The sequence below is a fragment of the Rhea pennata genome, chromosome 11 (assembly GCF_028389875.1).
Source record: "Rhea pennata isolate bPtePen1 chromosome 11, bPtePen1.pri, whole genome shotgun sequence".
Taxonomy (NCBI): Eukaryota; Metazoa; Chordata; class Aves; order Rheiformes; family Rheidae; genus Rhea; species Rhea pennata.
Genome location: NC_084673.1, coordinates 15208809 through 15227676, shown reverse-complemented (window position 1 = coordinate 15227676; position 18868 = coordinate 15208809). Strand labels below are relative to the sequence as shown.

Below are 18868 nucleotides of genomic sequence, written 5' to 3'. Positions count from 1 at the left end.
GGCGCTGGCCGCGTGCCCCCTCGCGCAGCCCCGCGCCCTCTGCTTTGGGGTTTTCCGCCAGCTCGGTGGTCGCAGCCACCCGTGTTCCCGGCTCCTCCTGTCCCGTCCCGCTGCAGCTCCGGAGCGCGGCGTTGCCTGCCGCTCCTGCCAATTAAACGCTAAACTCATGCACTTTGTCGTAATTATGCCTCGGCTCCCCGGGAGCAGCGGTGCCGAGCCGGGGCTCGTCCCGAAGGCGCCCTGTCCGCCGTGTCACGGGTTGCATCAGCTGCTGCGGGCGCTCGCACGCCTCCAGGCTTCCTACAGCAGCTCCAACCCTAATAATAGCCCTTCACCCTCCTCCTCCCCCAGCAGTCACCAGTGGCTTGGAGAGCTATTGAAATGCAAATAAAACAGCTCGTGGAGAGGTTGTTGGGGAAGCAGCCTGGGATGGGACAAAATGTAGCCCCGCGATCCTGCGATTTGCTTTGTATGAACTGGAGGAGAGGCAACGCCGCGAACGCGCAGATGGCCTCACGCGGCAGCTGAGCCGCCCGCTCCGCGCAGCAGCTCCTTGGCGCTCCGGGATCCTCGCTGCTCCCGTTAGCGGCGGAGGGAAGAGCTGCAGCGGCGCGGGCCTCCCGGAGGCCCTTCGGCGCGGCTTTCCGAGGCCCTCCCCGCAGGAAGGCTTGCGCCAGGCGAGGCGCTGCGAGCCGCCCAGCCCGCGGTCTCCTGCTTGGCCGCAGCGAAACTCAGCGGCAGAGCACCCACCCCCTGATCCCACCACACCCGCCAGCCCTGACGCTTTTAAAGAGGACCGCGACTCCGACAACGCGGGCGGTGAGGAGGTCCCGGCCTCCGCTCCGCCGGCGGCTGCAGCAGCCGCCCTGCGGCAGCTCGGAGGTGGTACCGGGACAAGCCAGATGGTGCTCCCGGCTTCCCTTCCCTGCTAAGACTTCAGGAATTCCTCCTAAATACAGCCTGCATCTTCATCCTCCTTTCTCTAGTGAAACTACCTGTATCAGCAAAGGAGATACTGGCCATATTATTAACAACTTCTGCCTCTCCTTCCCTGTTCAATGGAGGTGCAGAGGAGAGGGTCCAGCGCCTGGCACATGGGGCAGAGAAGGGACAACACATGTGGCTTGGGGTGGAGGATCTAAAGCAGCCTACGTGTGCTTGAAGCACAGTCGCCGAGAGGGCAGAGCAAACTCATCTTGGGAGTCACGGGCAACACAACCAGGTGTGATCGCCAAAGAAACGGTGCAGGAGGGCCAGCTGCACACCGGCAAATCTCCTTCGCGAGGAGGTGGTGCAGCACTGCAGCAGGTCCCTGGCGAGGGGGCAGAGCCCCGTCTGCGGAGGCGTTTCAGCTCTCCACCGGGCAAAGCCACGGCTGCTGTGACCTGGTGGCAGCGGGCCCTGCTCTGAGAGATGTTTGGTCTGGAAACCCCCAGAGGTTGCTTCCAGCCAACATTTCTATGGCTCCTCCATGTCTGTACCCAAAACCTCGCACAGAAGGGTTAAGTCCCGGCCCGGACGCCTCGCTGCAGAGCCCCTTCCTGGAGGCCCTGGGCGCACTGGGGTTGCTCCCGGAGGCTCGCAGGCCCGCTCCAGCCCGGGGGCTGCGCCCAGGCGCCCGCCCGAGAGGGGCTCTGCCGGGAGGCTTCACGCCCTTCTCCGGACCCTGCCCTCGCGTTTGGCGGGGCCGCTTCTGCGGAGCACCTCTGAGGGCCACCGGCAGCGGGGGCAGCCGCAAGGCCTCGGTGAGCGGCGCCCCGCAGCGGGCCCCGCGGCCGGCAGCCCGCAGCATGAGTAAGCAGGCGGCTGCGCGGGGCAGGGCCGCCGAGCGCCGCCGCCGGCCCGCCCCGGCCCGCCCCGTCGGGGGCGGGCGGCTGCGCCGGGCAGACGCGCAGCGCCGCCGCGACATGGCCGGCCGCCGCCTCCTGGCGCTCCTCGCCGCCGCCGCGCTGCTGCTGGGCGCAGGTAGGGCGGCCCGGGGGGGCGGCCCGGGGGGGGGCGGCGCGGGGGGGGCCGCCGCCGCTCGGCGCGGGGGGCCGCCGCCCGCCCGCCCGCCCCGTCGCGGGGAAGGGGCCCGCGGCGGCGCAGCGCCGCTCCGGTGGCCCCACATCGTGCCCGGGGGGGGGGGGGGCCACCGCAGTCCGGGCGGGCGGCACCTCGGGGGGGGGTCCGCGGGAGGAGGGGCCGCGGGATGCACCCCCCCGGGGGTCCGCGGGAGGAGGTCGGGGGCAATGCACCCCCTAGAGGGTCCGCGGGAGGAGATCGGGGGGAATGCAACCCCCAAAAGGCTCCCCAGGAGGAGATCGGGGGCAATGCACCCCCCTGGGGAGTCCGCAGGAGGCGATCAGGGGGTTGCACCCCCCCAGGGGGTCCACGGGAGGAGATCGGGGGGTTGCAGTCCCCGAAGGGCTCCCAGGGGGAGGCCCTGAGCGGACACATCTCCCCGATGGGCTCCCCGGGAGGGACTACCCTGCAGGGAGGATGCCGCTGCCGGGGGCTCCCCTGCCGGGGGATGCACCCAGCAGGATGCACCCCCAAAAGCGGTCTCCCTGGCCAGGGCACCCCCCCGCACCCGCGAGGATGCACCCCCGAGACGTCCCGCCGGGGGGACGCGCTCCTGCGGGGCGCGGGAGCCCGCGGCAGCGGGTCGCTTGCCAGGGCTCGGCCTGCCTGCAGCCTTGCCGAGAGGATGTAGCGTGTCCGAGGGCAGCAAGCGCCTCCCCGCGAGAACACGCCGGGGAAGTGGGCGATGCTGGGGGGGCAAGGCCGCACAGCAGCGTGTGTCTGAAATAACGCAGAACGGCGGGAGTAGGAGCGGTGTCGGCACGGGAGTTTGGTTTCGGGTTTGTCGCTTGCTTACCGGGCCGTCGGATTAGTGGATTCGCTCAGTACAACCCAGATTTCTCGGGCCGCTGGTTTTCGTCGTGCTCCCTTTTAGCCTGGCTGCTAGCTCTGCAAATCAGAATTGCCTAACCCAGAAATCTGTCCCAGATGCACAGTAACTGACAGGATGGAGAAAAGCAGGCCTTTTGCCTTTTTTTTTTTTTTTTTTTTTTTTGATATAAAATCAGTGCAAAGCTTATTACAACAGCTCTTGCATTTGTTCCTTTTTTTTTTTAGAAAAAAATGTACTATTAAAAATCTGTTTCCTTTTTTTAAGGGGAAAAAAAGATATTCTTAAAGGCTGTACAGACAGAATGGGTGGCAATTATGTAAAAAGCCATGGAAAAATTTGCTAAACAAATCTGTATTGTTAGGTAGGAGGCACCCATCGAGCACAGATACGACTGAGAATTTTAGCATCAATGTGCAGACTAAACTGGGCTAAAAGGAGCTTTTGTGGTTGGAAGAGAGGAGGCTTACCATGAATCAGCCTGCAATTAATCTCCGTTTGCACTGGGTTTCCTTTCCTGCTTGTACCTTGGGAAGAGTAGTAATATGATAGAAAGTAGAAATTGATGGACATTAATTTTTACAGGCTGAGCTAAGAGATTGGGCGGAAAGTCCCGGGTGCAGGTTCAAATGAAGGAAATACTGCTCAGTCAGCAGCCGAGCTGTTTGCTTTCTGTGCTGTTTTTGGCGCGGACGAGGGGAAGTGCTGTTCTGTTTCGTTATTTGAATGCGGGATTGCCGTGGCCGGGTTTTAAACGTTCTTGGCTGTATTTGCATCGAAAGCAGTGTCACCGAAGCGGTGGTAGATCCTTCCTGCGGGCGCCCTGGGCAGAGCGGCGGCCCCGGCCGCAGGGACCGCAGCTTCTGGCGCGGACCGACTTGTGACCGGCTGTGGTCTCCTACACCGTCACAGCCGTTCAGTCACGGTGAACGAGGCCCCGAAGGAGATTAGCTTTAAAAACAGACATTTTCAAGTAATAAAAACCAAATGCTTGTATTCCTCCGGCTTTTTCCTTCTTGCTCTCAAATATCTCCTCCGGTGCTTGCTGATGGTGGGTCGCCGGAAAGCCCTGCAGTCCGTCACAGGCTCAGAAGTTCACCAAAAGCAAAGGAGGGCAAACTAGACTACAGAATCCGAGGTCGCGGGTTCGATCCCCGTACAGGCCACCCGTTTGAGGGCTGGACTGGATGATCTCCAGAGGTCCCTTCCAACCTCACCGACTCTGTGGAAATCCGTGGTTAGCGTGATCAGCCATGAACACGTGAATAGTATGGATCCGAGCTGTGGCTGCCCAGCGAAACAGAAACAACCCCCCCCATGTCTTAACTGGAAAAATATGGCAGGTTTGGGGTTCTCTTAGGTCAAATCGCACGCGTTTGCCGTCACGTGGGACTGTGCACTTACGCGCCAGGTGGGGTATCCGAGCATCCGTGCGGGCAGGTTCAAAACGCGAGAGAGCCCGGGCCGCCCCGCTCCGCGGCGGGCTGGGCTGCGGCTCGTCCTCGGGCTTCTCCGAGAGAAACCCAAGGGAAAACCTCCGCGCCTGCAAGCCAGCAACGAAAACACCTCCAGAGCTGCGGCGTCCGCAGTGACGCGCGCCCCCCCGTGCCGTCACCCGCTAGCCGGGCGGATGACGTCTCGCAGCCCACCTGCGTGCCTGCCGCGTCCCCCGGCAATTACAGTAATTCCTGCAACGCGGAGGTAGTGTTGGACGGCCCGGCTGCGGTGGGTGCTGTTGCACAGACGGCCGCAGTCAGTGCGGCGGCTCCTCGCCGCGCTCCCGCGCAGCAGCGGCCGGCGACGGCAGCGGACGGGGAGGGCGGCAGCCAGCTCCCTTCCAGGCGCCAGGGCGGGCGCCAGCGCCGTGGGGCGGCCGGAGGAGCCGGGGGACCTGCCCGCATCACCCCCCAAATGGGGACCTGCCCGCATCGCCCCCCACGCGGGGACCTGCCCGCATCGCCCCCCACATCGGGACCTGCCTGCATCGCCCCCGAAATGGGGACCTGCCCGCATCGCCCCCCACGCGGGGAACTGCCTGCATCGCCCCCCAAGTGGGGACCTGCCTGCATTGCCCCCCACGTTGGGACCTGCCCGCATAGCCCCCACGCGGGGACCTGCCCGCATCGCCCCCCACGTCGGGACCTGCCCGCATCGCCCCCCATGCGGGGACCTGCCCGCATCGCCCCCCAAATGGGGACCTGCCCGCATCGCCCCCCATGCGGAGACCTGCCCGCATCGCCCCCCAAATGGGGACCTGCCCGCATCGCCCCCCATGCGGGGACCTGCCCACATCGCCCCCCAAATGGGGACCTGCCCGCATCGCCCCCCACGCGGGGACCTGCCCGCATCGCCCCCCACATCGGGACCTGCCCGCATCGCCCCCCAAATGGGGACCTGCCCGCATCGCCCCCCACGCGGGGACCTGCCCGCATCGCCCCCCAAATGGGGACCTGCCCGCATCGCCCCCCACGCGGGGACCTGCCCGCATCGCCCCCCACATCGGGACCTGCCTGCATCGCCCCCGAAATGGGGACCTGCCCGCATCGCCCCCCAAATGGGGACCTGCCCGCATCGCCCCCCACGCAGGGACCTGCCCGCATCGCCCCCCACGTCGGGACCTGCCCACATCGCCCCCCAAATGGGGACCTGCCCGCATCGCCCCCCACGCGGGGACCTGCCCGCATCGCCCCCCACGTCGGGACCTGCCCGCATCGCCCCCCAAATGGGGACCTGCCCGCATCGCCCCCCACGCCCGCGCCGGCAGAGCGGCGGGGCCGTTCGCCGTGGAAGGAAAAGCCTTCGCTGGGCGTTGCTGTCGAGACAGAGCTGTCGAGCAGCGCTGCTGAAAATGTTCGCGCTTTATAACACCTTATTAGGTTATTAGATTTATAATTACTAGGTATCGCTAGCTAGTCAAAGTAACACATTTAAAGATTAATTTTTACGTTGAGAGTGATGGCGTGGGAGAAGCTATATCGGGTTTCTTACATATTATCTCTGAAAAAAATGTGCATTAATTAAATGTGCCATGCCTGGATATTTACGTACCGAACTTTGGAAAGAATTAATTTCCATACGTAGCATGCTTCTATTTCAGAACTTTCTCTTCCCTTAGCCCGGTGACCCTTAGGCTTGGAAATGGCTGTTTAACTGCTGGGTACAAAAAAGTAGGTTTTTTTCCTGCATCTGTTGCAACCGTTTCAGCCCTTAAAGCGTATAAACCAGAACAGTCTATTGATCTCCAGTGTAGACTAGAAGAAGCCTGTAGGACTGCTCATCTTAAAAGCAAATTTGTTTCTCTTTAGAAAAATACCTCCTGAAGGTTTATGGCATTAACTTTACGGCTGACTAAAGGAAAAACTGGGTTTTATGAGGCCCTACTTCTGAAGCCACTTTAGTAACAAAACATATGTTTAATAAGCTATGTAACAGTGATGGCAAAGAGAAAACCTTTGCAATAATTCTTGTGTAACCTGATTGACTGATACAATTCACAACCGGTGAAAGAACTTGAACGGAATGAAATCAGAGAAGATGAACGTTGCATATCAAAAAGCAAAACATGAAAGGAGTTTTTTTTTTTTGAAGAGAGAACTTCAAAGCCGGGGCTCCAGATGCTGGATTTACTAGCTGTGATTCGGGATGCAAGCGCAGGAGCGCGTTTGCTGAGCGAGCGAACGCCTGAGAAGGAGGCGGAGGGGAGGCCGCGCTGCCGAGCGGAAGCAGAGCCTGCGCACGGCTTTCCCCGGAGCTGCCTAGGGCTCGGTTTGGCCCAGCAGCGCCGCGAGTTACGGCGCTGCGCTGACGGCCGGCCGCCGCCGCGCTCCCGCCACCGAGGGGCTTCTCCGGGCGGTGCCGGGCACCGGCCGCCCCGTCGGCGACCAGCTGCACGTCCGTCTGCACCGGGAAATCACCGCAGAGCACGAGCGCGGGGAGAAACCGAACAACCAGTCCGTCAGCGGCTGGCTCTGTACGAGCGGGCGCTGCCTCCCTCCACGAGCAAGGTCAGGCTTGGTGGCAGACTGCTCTTTGCACTCGGTTCCTGTTTGTGTGTTTTTAGACTATTTCACGCTGTGTCTGTAGTATGGCGTGTAATAACGCGCCGCTGGTAAGGCAAACTGCACCCTTTGTGGTGCAAGAGAGAGGCAGCAAGATGTGCGCCTGCCCGAGCTGGGATTTGTCCTCAGGCGGGAGTAAACAGTTGTCCCTGGTGACTTAAATAATACCGCGTTTAGTTGTAGTCATGAAATAAGCTAAAGAAAAAAAAATAATAATTCTGTAACAAAAACTTTCAGAATTTTTCCTGATGGAGAGATTGTCACTGGCTTAATAGAGATTAAGGCAAAAGTGTTTCAGAAGAGCTTTCCCACTCGCTTTACGGGGGATTCTGCTTTCGCCCGTTGGGTGCACGTCTTCTGTGCAAAGAGGCTGTTGTGCCGGCAGCCCCGGTGCGGTAGCGGCGGGTTCCCGAAAGCCCTTGGTCTCGCCTGGCCTCGACAGTGGTATTGCTACGTTGGTTCAAACCGGGGAGACCAGACTAGCAAATCCTGCGGGCTACAAGGTGCTTTGCAGGTTTGACATAAACCTACAAATACGGTCAGAAGGCAAGAAATCCCGCCTTCTTACGGGGAACCTTGCAAGAGCTCATGCAACAAAAAGCCAGTGCAGCCCATGGCGGCTTGGAGACCACCGTGAGGGGTCAGCACACGTGGAGGAGGTCCAGGAGACCCCCCTGCTCGCTGGGGCCTGGTGAGACAAAGTGGCGTCATCCAGCCCGTGGATCCAGCCGCGTTTGGGTGAAGCTTGCTTCACCCTGTTCAGTCTCCTACCTGGCCTTATCTGTGCAGCCAAGCAGTGCGGAGCGGAGGCAAGCCCTGGACCCTGCTGTCCCCAAGACTTCCCCCACCCTCGTGGGGCAGCGAACAGCACTGTCCTGCCCAGCTCCCCTCCAGCTCCCCAGTCCCCCGCGGAGGGCAGCTCGGCCGCGCCGGCTCCCCGGGAGCGGAGGGTCCCGGTCCCGGTGCTGCCCCAGCGCCGCGTGGCAGGAGGGATGCTGAAATGAGCCGCCAAATCCGGAGCAACCTGCCCCCCAGCCCAGCATCCATCGGCGCGATCGGGCGAAGAGGAGAGCGAGCGAGGCGGTCGCGTGGCCGCGCGGGAGCAGCCCTGCGCTGCGGGCTGCGGTGACGAGGGACAGACGGACGCCTCCGGCCGGGGCAGAGGCTTCATCCCGCATGCTCATCTGTCACCAAGCTCTTAGTTTTCACTGCAACTCTACTTCCTATCTTAAGTAGCACGGTCTAACAGGAGCAGCGTATCCCAAGTGATGAACCAGCATTTTTACCATGCTATTCCCTATTTACCTACTTTTAACTACAGCATCTTCTCTTGATCTTTATCTGATGAGCGAAATCTCGTTCCACTGGGGATCGGCTGGTAGGCGTTTCATCTCCCACTTCAGTTTGCTTTGGACTCCTGCATCGCTGGCTTTGCCGTCAGTCGCTCTGCGCAGGGTTAGGAACAAAATGTGTTCCTGCCACAATTTGTTACCTCGTTTATAAACAGCTGTCTTCGGCCCTAGGTGGTTTCATAGTCATTACTTGATGTGTAAGCACAAATCAGATGGCTAATCTGTCTGTTAGACATACCTGGTAATTATTCTGTGTAATTGCGTTGCTTCGACGGCACATGAAAAATGTGAAAACACCCAAGTTTTCAGCCCTGCACATGAAGTCATGGTAAGGAAAAAGAACTTGTCATGTTTTCTCACCTTTGCTAAAGGTCACAAACCGAATTTTCCCCGTGCTGCTAAGGACTCTCAGGCTGGCTTTGGCCTCCAGCCCGGGGCTCCTAGAAGAGCCCTGGGAGAGCATCCACCTTGCCTGGGGGCAGCATGCAGAGGAGCAGGGGGATGAGTCCACCTCCTGGAGACTTGGGTGACGGTCGTGGGTCTTCGGCGACTTGAGAAGGTCGCTTTGAACCACTGCCTAGCCTGTTTGGTGAGGCTGCTGTTGATTTCCCTTCCGTCACCCTACAAAATGCTGAGGGTCAGGGAATAAAAAGTGATGCTTTCTACACCTGCCTCCCCCTTTTAGGTATAATAGATTGTTCGTTCTTTAAAAAATAGAAGAGTGAAAATAAGACGCAACTTTATTTCTCTTCTCTTGTGCTTTTGAATTATTGGGGGCTACCTGTGGCATCTCCCAGCGTCTCAGAGAGGCTCTGAGGTTTCCTCTCCAGGGTCGGAGGCAGACTGACCAGGGAGACTTAATGAAGGCAGCGAGAGCCGAAGCCTGTTTAGCTGTCTGGCAGAGTCAGATCCAGGGATGCAGGAATCTCTATGCTTTCCCCGTCTTGATCACAGGTACATCTGGGCTTGGACTCAGGTGCTCTTCAAAAATCAAAGACCCTTAAATATTTGTGCTCAGAAACTTTCAGCCCTTTGCTCCAAATGCAGTTCATCTAGAGACTAATTGAAAGCAGTTTTCAGAACAGGTGAAATGCTGCAGCAAAGACCTCTTTCTTGACATAAATCTCAAAGAACGATTATCTTATTAATAATTGCTTAGAAATTATTATTATTATTGTATTAATAGTTGCTTAGAAAAATTGTCACCTACTTTTAAGCGTGGAGATGTCAGGGAGTCTTAGAAATCTTGAAAGCTTTGAATGTTGATACAAAAGAAAGCCATTTTGATTGGCATCTTGTTTTGTCTGAACAGGGGTACTTAATTTCAGATCAGTTTGAGGTGGGTGCAAACAGACCTAAGGAAATTTTCTGTTTCACATGGGCTCCAGAGAAAAGATGTGCTGAATCAAAGGAAATGACACCTGGAGAGTAGGAGCAGAAGCAGAGACAAGTCAGGCTTGTAGGATGAAGTCATCCGGCGGGAAACCTCAAGACAAACCTTTTCATGGCTCCTGGGAAACCTGTTGCCCTTGGCAGGCCTTGGCTTTTTGTGCTGAGCTGTCGAGGGTTGCTACTACCATCTAGAGGACCTTTCTGCCTGCAGATTTTGTCCTTCTGATGTGGGGAAGCCACATGCCAATTTGTGCTTGCCTGGAGAGTGGGGCCGTCGGGCTGGCCGAGGCGAGAAGAGCTGTGGACGTCTGGGGCTGGTGTGTCCTGCGGAGCTGAGGTGGTCCTGTCCAGCGTGATGATCCACCCACTGTCTGGGCAAAGCTGTCACGCCGTGGATCAAACCCTTGGCTGGTCCCAGACCACGCTGGCAGCCCTCGATGGTCCAGCTCACAGCTCCACGCGCTCGCGTTCGGCTCCAGGGCCACCCCGCTGCCCGTAACACGGTGCGGGGTAGCGGTGAGACGGCAGGCGGAGCGGCGGGAGCCGCGTGGTACTGCGAGCCCCGGCGGTGTTGCGCAGCTCGGCCAGCCTGCGGGAGTGCACGGTCCCGCCGAGACCTCCGCGACCCGCGCCGCCTTGCCGCTGTTCGCGGCGAGCGCCGTCGCGTCGGGGGCAGCCGGCGTTCGCAGCCCCCTCCCGCGCCGGGGCTCGCTGCGTCGCCGTGCTGATGTTGGCAGAGAGGGAAAACCAGCTGAAATGTACCATTTCCCTCCTGGAGCAAATTCACACCTGAGAGTTTGGGTCCCGAAGCTCGAGGGTAAAAGCCCATTTGCCATGCTGATACGTCCCCTGAGTTGGCAGGCACATGTTGGTTTTAAAAGCAAAGTGAGAATAAAATTTGGAATATAGTAATGTCTGTGTTTTTTAATTAGGAGGTCTGAGAGCAGATAAAAGTGTCGGGAAGGAGGAGAAAGCTGAAGCAAGAATTTAGCACAGCTAGAGCTGTCTGGCTTCGCGGGGGCTTTCTGTGCCTTCAGGAAACGTTCAGCCGCTCCCCCGTTACCCGAGGCTTTGGAGATGGATGCGGGGCTGCCTCGCTCCGGCAGGCTGGTGAGATTGCTCTGACTCCTGTAGGCTCCTGCAGCTGGGAAATTTCAGCTGTCATCGCTTCTTGACCAGCCAAGGTCAGGGGAGCAGCAACCTGATGGGAAAATTGATCTTCCGGCAGGCAAGTTCCAAGCAGGCGCTCTTTTCACATGTCGATGTTGCACGTGAAAATCTGGGAGGAAGAGACCAGCACCGTTCCCGAACGCTCCACTTAAATGTCCTCGTGCTGTCTGTGCAGACCCCCCCCCCAAGAAGTTGTGCCAGCTTTCCTGCAAGGCCACCACTGCATGCGGCTGCTGGCTCACGTCTGTGCTGAGGGGAGGTGGTGCAAGTGCCTGTCCTTGGGGATTTTAAATCTTTATGTGAACGAGAGAGAAAGACAGTGCTAGGTGGCAGTGGATGAGAAACTCCTCCCCATGATGCTTTTTATCTGCTCCTTGGAGAGTGCTCTGCCAGCAGCGTGCAGTGCTCTCCCAGTGCTCCAGCGCAGCAAAGCAAGAGCATCTGGAGCCCAGCGACACAAGGTCCTTCTGCAGGGTCACGATCAGGGTTGGCTTGGTGGCTGAGCGGATGAAGCTGATGGTCCCCTGATAAAGCAGCGTGACATCAAAGGGTCTGTGGTAGCAACATGACTTGTTTTGACTCTCTGTGGGCAATCTAAAGGTTTTTCTTTCTGCCTGTGGTGAGGAAAAGGAACTTTTTAGGGCCGTCAGCAACCCTTCAGTGTGGTGCAAGGCAGAGGGCACCAGTCTAGACTGCAAGGCCTCATCCGCAAGCATCCTTGGAGCATCCATCACATTGTAGGGAAATTCACAGAGGGCTTGCTTTTGCCTGTTCCCTGGGAGGATGTTTCTTCTAGCCTTAAGGTTGCTAATGATGTCTACTGAGAGAAGGCCTAGAGTCCACCAAATAAAGCTTGGTTTTGTAGGTCTTGTTTGCCTCGTGTCAATGCCCGCCTACTCTTGCTGGTTGCTAAGTGCCTCTAGTGCTGCCATGGCTTGACGATTGCGTGCATGGTGCGTGCTCTGTCATGTCCAGTGACAGTGACATCCCATCACAGGAGCTGCAGCCAGAGTCCTCGTAGCTGTGTCAGTCAATGTGGTGAGGACAGGGTAGCTCTCTGGGGTCCTACGCAGGAAAATGCCCTGCGGGTTTCTCGATGGTGAAGGTCCTTGCCCATGTATTGGTGTGCTTCTTGGGAGAGGTGGTGGTTCCCGTCTTCTTGTTGGTCCAGTTGAGGCTCTGTCCTGCCTAGGGTCACAGGAGATAGGCTGCATGAAGGGGTGAAGCTCAGTTCCCCTTGTGATGCTGTGACTAGCAGCTGAGAGAATTACCCCAAATAGAAGTTACTGCCCTAGAGGCAATAATCTGAGTCAATACAGCTGCTAGGAGCCTCTTGGGGAGGTGTGGGACAGAAGGAATGGTGCTGAAGCGGTGTGGGGCACTCTGCACATGCCCCCAGGCCCCTGGGGGCAGCGGGGCGTCACCCAGAGCAGCTGCCGGGCTGCTCTGACCTGCTGTAGCATAAAGGCTCTTTGTGTGGGTCAGGCTCAGAGGGAGGAAGGGCACAGCTAGCCCAGTCAGAGGGAAGTCAGAGTCGAGAACCGAGCCCGACTGACTCCTTCTCCTGCGGCCTGCAGAGGAGGCTGCCGCACGCTGGGAATGGGTGCATTGCCCCCCCAGTAGCCCATCACAACCCCCAGGTGTGAGGCTTGGGCACTGGGGTGAGGTCCGAACCTGGCACAGTCAGATGGCAAGATGTCCTGGGGCCCTGCTCACTGGGAGGACCCAGCTCTGAGCACCCAAGTTCAGGTAGCACCATTGCTTCAGCAGATGGAAAGGAGCCCAGGTCCCTGCCAGGCAGTTCTTGCTGTACTTTTCTCTGCATGAAACCTTCCTTAGCTACCAGACGGACACAAGAAGTTTCCATCCCATGTCAGTGTTGTAGCACTAGTGCCATTTCAACCACGTACTGTGCTTCTCTGGAGCGAGGGACTAAGGACAGTCAAAAAGCTATTCCTAGTGAGCGTTGACCTCAAATTGCAGCAGACGTCTTGCTGTCTGGCTGCCCCAGTGTGCCAAAGTACAGGACTATCCTGTGGCTTGAAAACCAAGCGGACCCGGGAGCTTTGCTCTGGCGGAAGAGACGTTGCTTGCCGAGGGCTGCCTGGCCCGTGCCGATGCCTTCCCGGCGCGGGGTGGGCGTCCGCCGTGGTCCGGTCTCCCTCTAGCGGCTCGAGCAGCCCGAGGAGGGGGCGCCGGCTCCCCGGCAAAGCTCGGGGATCCTGGTGCTGAGCGCTTGCTATGCGGTGCCCGCGGCAGGCGGCGTGCCGGGGCGCCCGCGGCGTGGCAGGCCACCACCGCCGGCGGACGCAGGGCACGGCGACGAGCTGTCCCTGCGCTGACTTTTAAGCGTTTCTCTTAATAGGTTTCAAACATAACCACCATTAGTCCCTCCACAAAGAGAAAGTCTTCATTATGCAAATTCTCATCTTAAAGCTTTATTCATGTGCTTCCTGGCAGGCTTTCCTTTAATCTCGAGAGCAAGATTGCTTGGAATTACCATATAGCCTTGTTAATTGCATAAAAAAAAAAAAAGAAAAAAAAGAAAAGAATTGCAGCAGAGGTTGTTTTTGCCATAATCAAGAGTGATTTTGATTAGTACTTCTGGAAATCAAAATGTTTTACTGAGAGGGGAGAACGAGGGCCGCAGCACCGCGCTGCTCTCGGAGCTGCTCCGCGGACCAGAGGCGGCGCGCCAGCTCCGGGGGTCTGCCGCCGTCCCCGTAGCGCTGCGGTGCCGGGAGCCAGCGAGCACTGGAGACCCCGGCCGCGGAGAGCCGCCTCGCGCGGGCCTCGGAGAAGCACGGAGCTGCTCTCCCGCGCGGGAGGGTGCTCTGCCCCACTCATCCTCTGAGCTGGGCCTCTGCCGAGAGGGTGGGAAGTTCCCCTCTGGCGACGGAGGTGGCACCAGGGTGACGCTAGCACGGTGCCTGCCAGCTCCACCACGTTGACCCTCTTGCACGGCGGCACAGTCTGCAGGGTTTTCACCCAGGTGGCGCAAGGCCAGTCCGCTCTGCCCGGAGCCACAGCTCAAAACCCTCCAACCCCCTCACCCCGCTGGGTGCCACAGCCGGAGGGCAAGGGCACTTGCACTGCCCGACTCACTGCCTAATTTAAGAGGTTGGTCACTGGGGAGATAGATACTGGTGCTTTCATCACTGCCTGGCACTCGCTTTCCTCCGTCCCTCCCACCCACCGACTGCTGTGTTGCATCTGACTTAGGTGCATAAAGTCAGGCAATTTGAATTACTCTCGCTTGCCCCAGTATCTGCTTTGCATTCTCCCTTAATCTCTTGGGCTGTCAATCCAGTACCTTCACAAGCTCTAAATTCCCAAGAAAGCATCTAACATTATATATTTGCACAGAGAGATATGTAGGTTTGCACTAAAAATGGAATACCTCTCTTCTAATATTGCATACAGCCTAACAATATACTAGGTGTGAATTACAGTACTATAATTCAAGCTCTGTCAAACAGTGGGGCTTAATTAGAATATATATATATATATATATATATATATATATATATATATTTGTGAAAACTAAAAAGCTGATGAGTACAATTGCACATCTGAGCTGCCTGCTGCAGAAAATGAGGAAAGAATACATTAAGGCACCAAAAAAAAAAATCACAACACTGTTCTACCTTCAAAGAGTAGTTAGCTCTGATTAAAAATGTCCCTAGCAAAGCAAGAGAATTTGCAGAGAAGCCTCAAATCTATGGCTCTGTCTCGGCCATAACTCTCATCTTCCTGTTTTATAGCCTCCGTCAGGGCAGCCACAGGCTTGGCTACAGCTTCCCCCCTCAACTCGCAGAGCGGTGGAATTTGGGGGATTAATGCAACATACCACTAGGTGTCCTGGCTCAGTTTTTCCGTTGCCACTTTAAAGAAAAATAGGGAAAATGCATCTGGTTCACCTCTTTCTCTCCCCCCATCATAAGTCCTATGGTCTCCTGGGTGCTCCAGAGTCAGCCGAACATGCAGCATGCGGAAAACAGCCTTGACGCAGAGGCCACAGAGCACAGGAGTGCTCCACGTAGCTCACTGGTTCGTCCTGCACGGAGAACCATTGCGTGGAGCAAGACCCGCGTGGCAACCTGCGCACGGAGCACCAGCCCCGGCTGGCGGCCAGGGTCACTAGCCAGCCCTCCGTGGTCACTAGTCAGCCCTCTCGGCCAAGGGCGGAGGTAGGACTCCACCATCTGCCAGCTCCCCAGTGTCAGATGTGCTTCAAACCCACAAGCTACGGAGTCAGCTCTTCACTTGTTTAGTGAAGTGAGTCGTTGGCCAGAGCCGCTCCGTGCCCAGCTTCATTGGAATGGTACAGAAGCAGCACAGTGCAGTGAGGCCAGCACCTAGGCCTTAGTGTCTGTCACTTACCCAGAGGGAAGGCTAAGGTGGAGGAAGAGCAGATCTGTAAGAGCTGGAATACATACAAAAGCAGGCTTTCAATAGACCCCACCTAACATAAGACAATTGGAGTTTGACTCTTTTTTTGGTCTTTAAATAAAGAAATAAGTGAGAAGTCAGCACTGTCCAGCACCTCCTGAAGGAGGCTCCTTGTTGGGTTTGCCTTCAGTGGAGCAGAGGAGCACAGAAACCCTAAAGCCTCCTCTGCACATCAGTAGCCACTTCCCTAAAGGCTTCAGAAGAAAGACCATGAGGCCAAGTCCTCATCCTTCACAAGGCCTGTGCTGAGGGTAGATAAACTAGAGAATAACTGGGCACATTTTCAGTCTGCTGTGAACCTGTCCATGGGGGCAAGTAGTGCTCAGTCAGTACTGATGACTTACTTCACTTTTCGGCTGGCCCTTAGTGCTGTGGTTTCAGTCCAAACCTCCCAAGACAAGAATCTTGCCAAGAACTTGATGGAAGGACAACAGTAGAAGGGAAACCCCAAACCATCATCTAGCAATAAACCCCAATAAAAGCCTAGTACTACTCACCAATACTGAATAATCAATGAAGAATGTTTTCCTGAGCCTTTCAGTGGTTTTATAGTCGTACAGCAGGTTGTAGGCAGCTTGGGTCTATCCTGGAGGGGAAGTGAATTGTGAACACCTGCGCTGACTTAGGTGTTTAGCATGCATTAAAGACAGACATTTCTAAAACTTACTAACAGGCTGCGTTGTGATCTATAACACGCAGAAACGGCCTTACCTTTGCTCAGAGAGTATAAACCAACCGTAATACAAAGATATCCTGTGCTATATACGGCTTCTTATCAGCGGATGAGCTTTACCAGCCGTTAGCGAGATAGGCGCACCTGGAAGCAGGGATTTGCCGTGAGGCAGCGGGGAGTAGATCAGGGGCTGCTGAATACCAATTCCCTGCCCAGCGCTGCCCCCCCTGCAAGCGTGCTTGCAGGGTAAACCTGCACACTGAGTGTGTTGTTTGGATTTTGAGCATTTGCCTGTGAAACACCGAAGTTTGTTACTGCTTAATAACGTAATCAAAGAGTAAGGAGAGGAGTGTGCAGTTCTCCGTCAGAGGGAGCATGCAAGTTGTATGCCTTTGATGGGAGTACTCGGTTGTTGATCCATAAAAGGTGTAATATCTCTATAACACTCCTTGCATGAAATAAAGATGTTGTCAACTTCAATTAACTAGCAATCTATTATTAATCCTTGCCAACACCTTGGGAATTCCCTGGTTTAAATTGCCCTGGAAATTGATCTCTCTCGGTTTGCCTTGGGTAGCGGTAAGAAAGCCCTGTGAAATGGGTTCTGCCACATACCGTAATTTGTAGGTAAGGTTTCTGTAGGGAATTAAGCGTATCAACACTTTTCCTCATCCTCATGGAAGCGCTGTCGCCGAACGCGGGGAGGCGCGAGCCTTGTTCGGTGGGTCGATCACAGCTCCTGCCCACGTCCCCTGGAAAAAGGCGAAGCCGGGAGGCATCTGAGCCCATTTTCCTCGCCCGGCCGGGCGCTCCCGGCCTCCCCGGCCAGGCAAGCGTGGCGCGTGCGGAAAAGCCCCGTCTCCCTCTGACGGCAGGCGCGCTCCAGGGGGCCTTGGTGTCCCCCCTGCAGAGCGTGGAGCGCAGCGCCGGCCTGCTGATTGCCCAGCCTTGGCGTGCCGCAGACCAGTGCCCTGAGCATTTACTTAACCACTGAGAACAGAAGTGGGGGGAAGGGGGGGACGGGGCGGCTCTCGGCATACGGCAGTGACTGTCGGTATTACCCCCGTATTCCTCCTGCCGGGCAGCTGCGCGCTCCGTAGGATCACAGGTTGGAGGGGACCTCTGGAGATCATCCAGCGCCACGCGCGGTGGCTGGCTCCACCTGCAACGGGGCGCCGCGCGAGCCGGGGGGGAGCGCCTGCTGCCCTCCGCACCGCAGACCCGGCGCTTCGCTCGCTCGCACGTTTGCTGAGCTTACATTTTACTAGGCGGCAAATGAAACACGGTGCGACGTGCGAGCGCCTGAAGCCGGAGCTGTTGTAGTACTGAGTAACCACCCTCCGCAGAAGTTTCCCAGGGAAGTGCTGATACCTGCTTTCTGGTGGACGGGTGCCTTTTCATTGCCATTGTCCTTGTCAGTAAAGCTTTAAATTTATTCATGAAGCAAGCTGGAGCTCAGGTGGCAAGAGCTAAATCCATTTAGCAGTAGGAATAAGAGGAAAGCCATTTTAATGTTCTCTTGCAGTGCTGCAGTACTTAGCAAACCCAAAGGATATTAATTACTCAGCATGCTCTGAGATGTAAAAGCATGAATTTATCAAGACAAATACATTCAGAACTAGGGTAAGTCAACAGTAATTAACATGATGCAAAAAATAGTCAGGGAAAGGAAGGATTAGATGGTCCTATCGCGTTCGAACACCATATAGTTTAGAGTCATCCCCGGGATATTTTAAGGTGATTGGAGTTGTTGAAAGGCATCGTTAATGATGAATTTGCTGTCTGTTTGTCAGGTGTATTCCTTGGCTCTGGGCATGTTCCTAGTTCACATTACAAGATAGCGATTCAGGCGGTATCTGAAATATTAAGTTGTGTGTTTGGCAGCCAGCTTCAGAATTTTAATAGGAAATCGTTGATGTCGGAATGCACTTTCAAAGAAGAGGTGCGTGGGGCTTCGTTGTTTTTCTCTGAGTTTGTCTGTGCTGTTCCAATATTTTCATGGTGTTTAGCAAACATATAATCGTGAGCACAGCCACAGATGAGTGGCAGCTAGAGAGATGAATTGGTAGCTCTGCTTGACAAATTTAAGAAGTGTAGCATGTGTTTTTATACCACATCCATTAAAGCAGACAAATGGAAAATCCAGAGATGACTGCTCTGCAATTTAACAGTCATAGCGTTCGGAGAAAGCTGATGTCTTCGTCAGCGCTGATGATGGGTCAGGCTTAGGAAAAAGCAAAAAACCCTCTAAAAACTAAAGCAAATTGAGCAAACAAGTGTAGCCATGCTGTATTTAAGGGCAATTTACTTTGTGTGGAGCAAGTAAAACCAATGTTGATTCTTTTTCTCCAGGTCATGGGGATGACCTAGGTTCCTTTAGCCTAGAGGATGCTCTGTATGATCCCACCACCAAACAACGTAAGTCAAATTTATTTATTCTTTTAAAGAGCAGAAAAGCCAATAGTAATTAAGAGTTGTAATTATTCTTTGGGATCATATGCACATGGAGCCGTCTCTACTGGGATGGACTCGGTTTCCATGCGTGGCAACAGCTGGAATTAGCAATGTTCCTGTAGAAGTTACTTGCTAACATCATTGTGCTCCTCTGTTTCGTGATTTTAGTCAGCAGGTTGCAGAGGGGTAGTTTTGTTCTGACATCACGACAGCACTGAACACATCTTAGGGGGCTCCCGGCCGCTTGCACACATCAGTAACAACTAGTAACAAATAGCCCCAGTTTCACCTGGAAGGCAGCACGTTCCGCTTTTCTCGCCGCCCCGTCCAGCAGCCTTCACAGGCACTGTGACTCGCCCGTTCCCAGCGCCGGTGGTCCGCTGCGCGCGGAAGGAAGTCTGGGCAGGGAAAGCACCTGCCTTTT

At 56.2% G+C, this 18868-nt stretch overlaps 1 protein-coding gene across 1 annotated transcript in view; it reads left to right on the top strand.

Annotated features, from left to right (window-relative positions):
- Positions 1–1879: 1879 nt before the first annotated feature.
- The window catches only part of CD99L2 (CD99 molecule like 2), a 29784-nt gene continuing 12795 nt past the window's right edge, over positions 1880–18868 (top strand). Inside the window, 2 exon segments of the mRNA XM_062585015.1 lie at positions 1880–1965; positions 18343–18408. Coding sequence (XP_062440999.1) covers positions 1908–1965; positions 18343–18408 — 124 coding nt within the window. The 5' untranslated portion in view covers positions 1880–1907.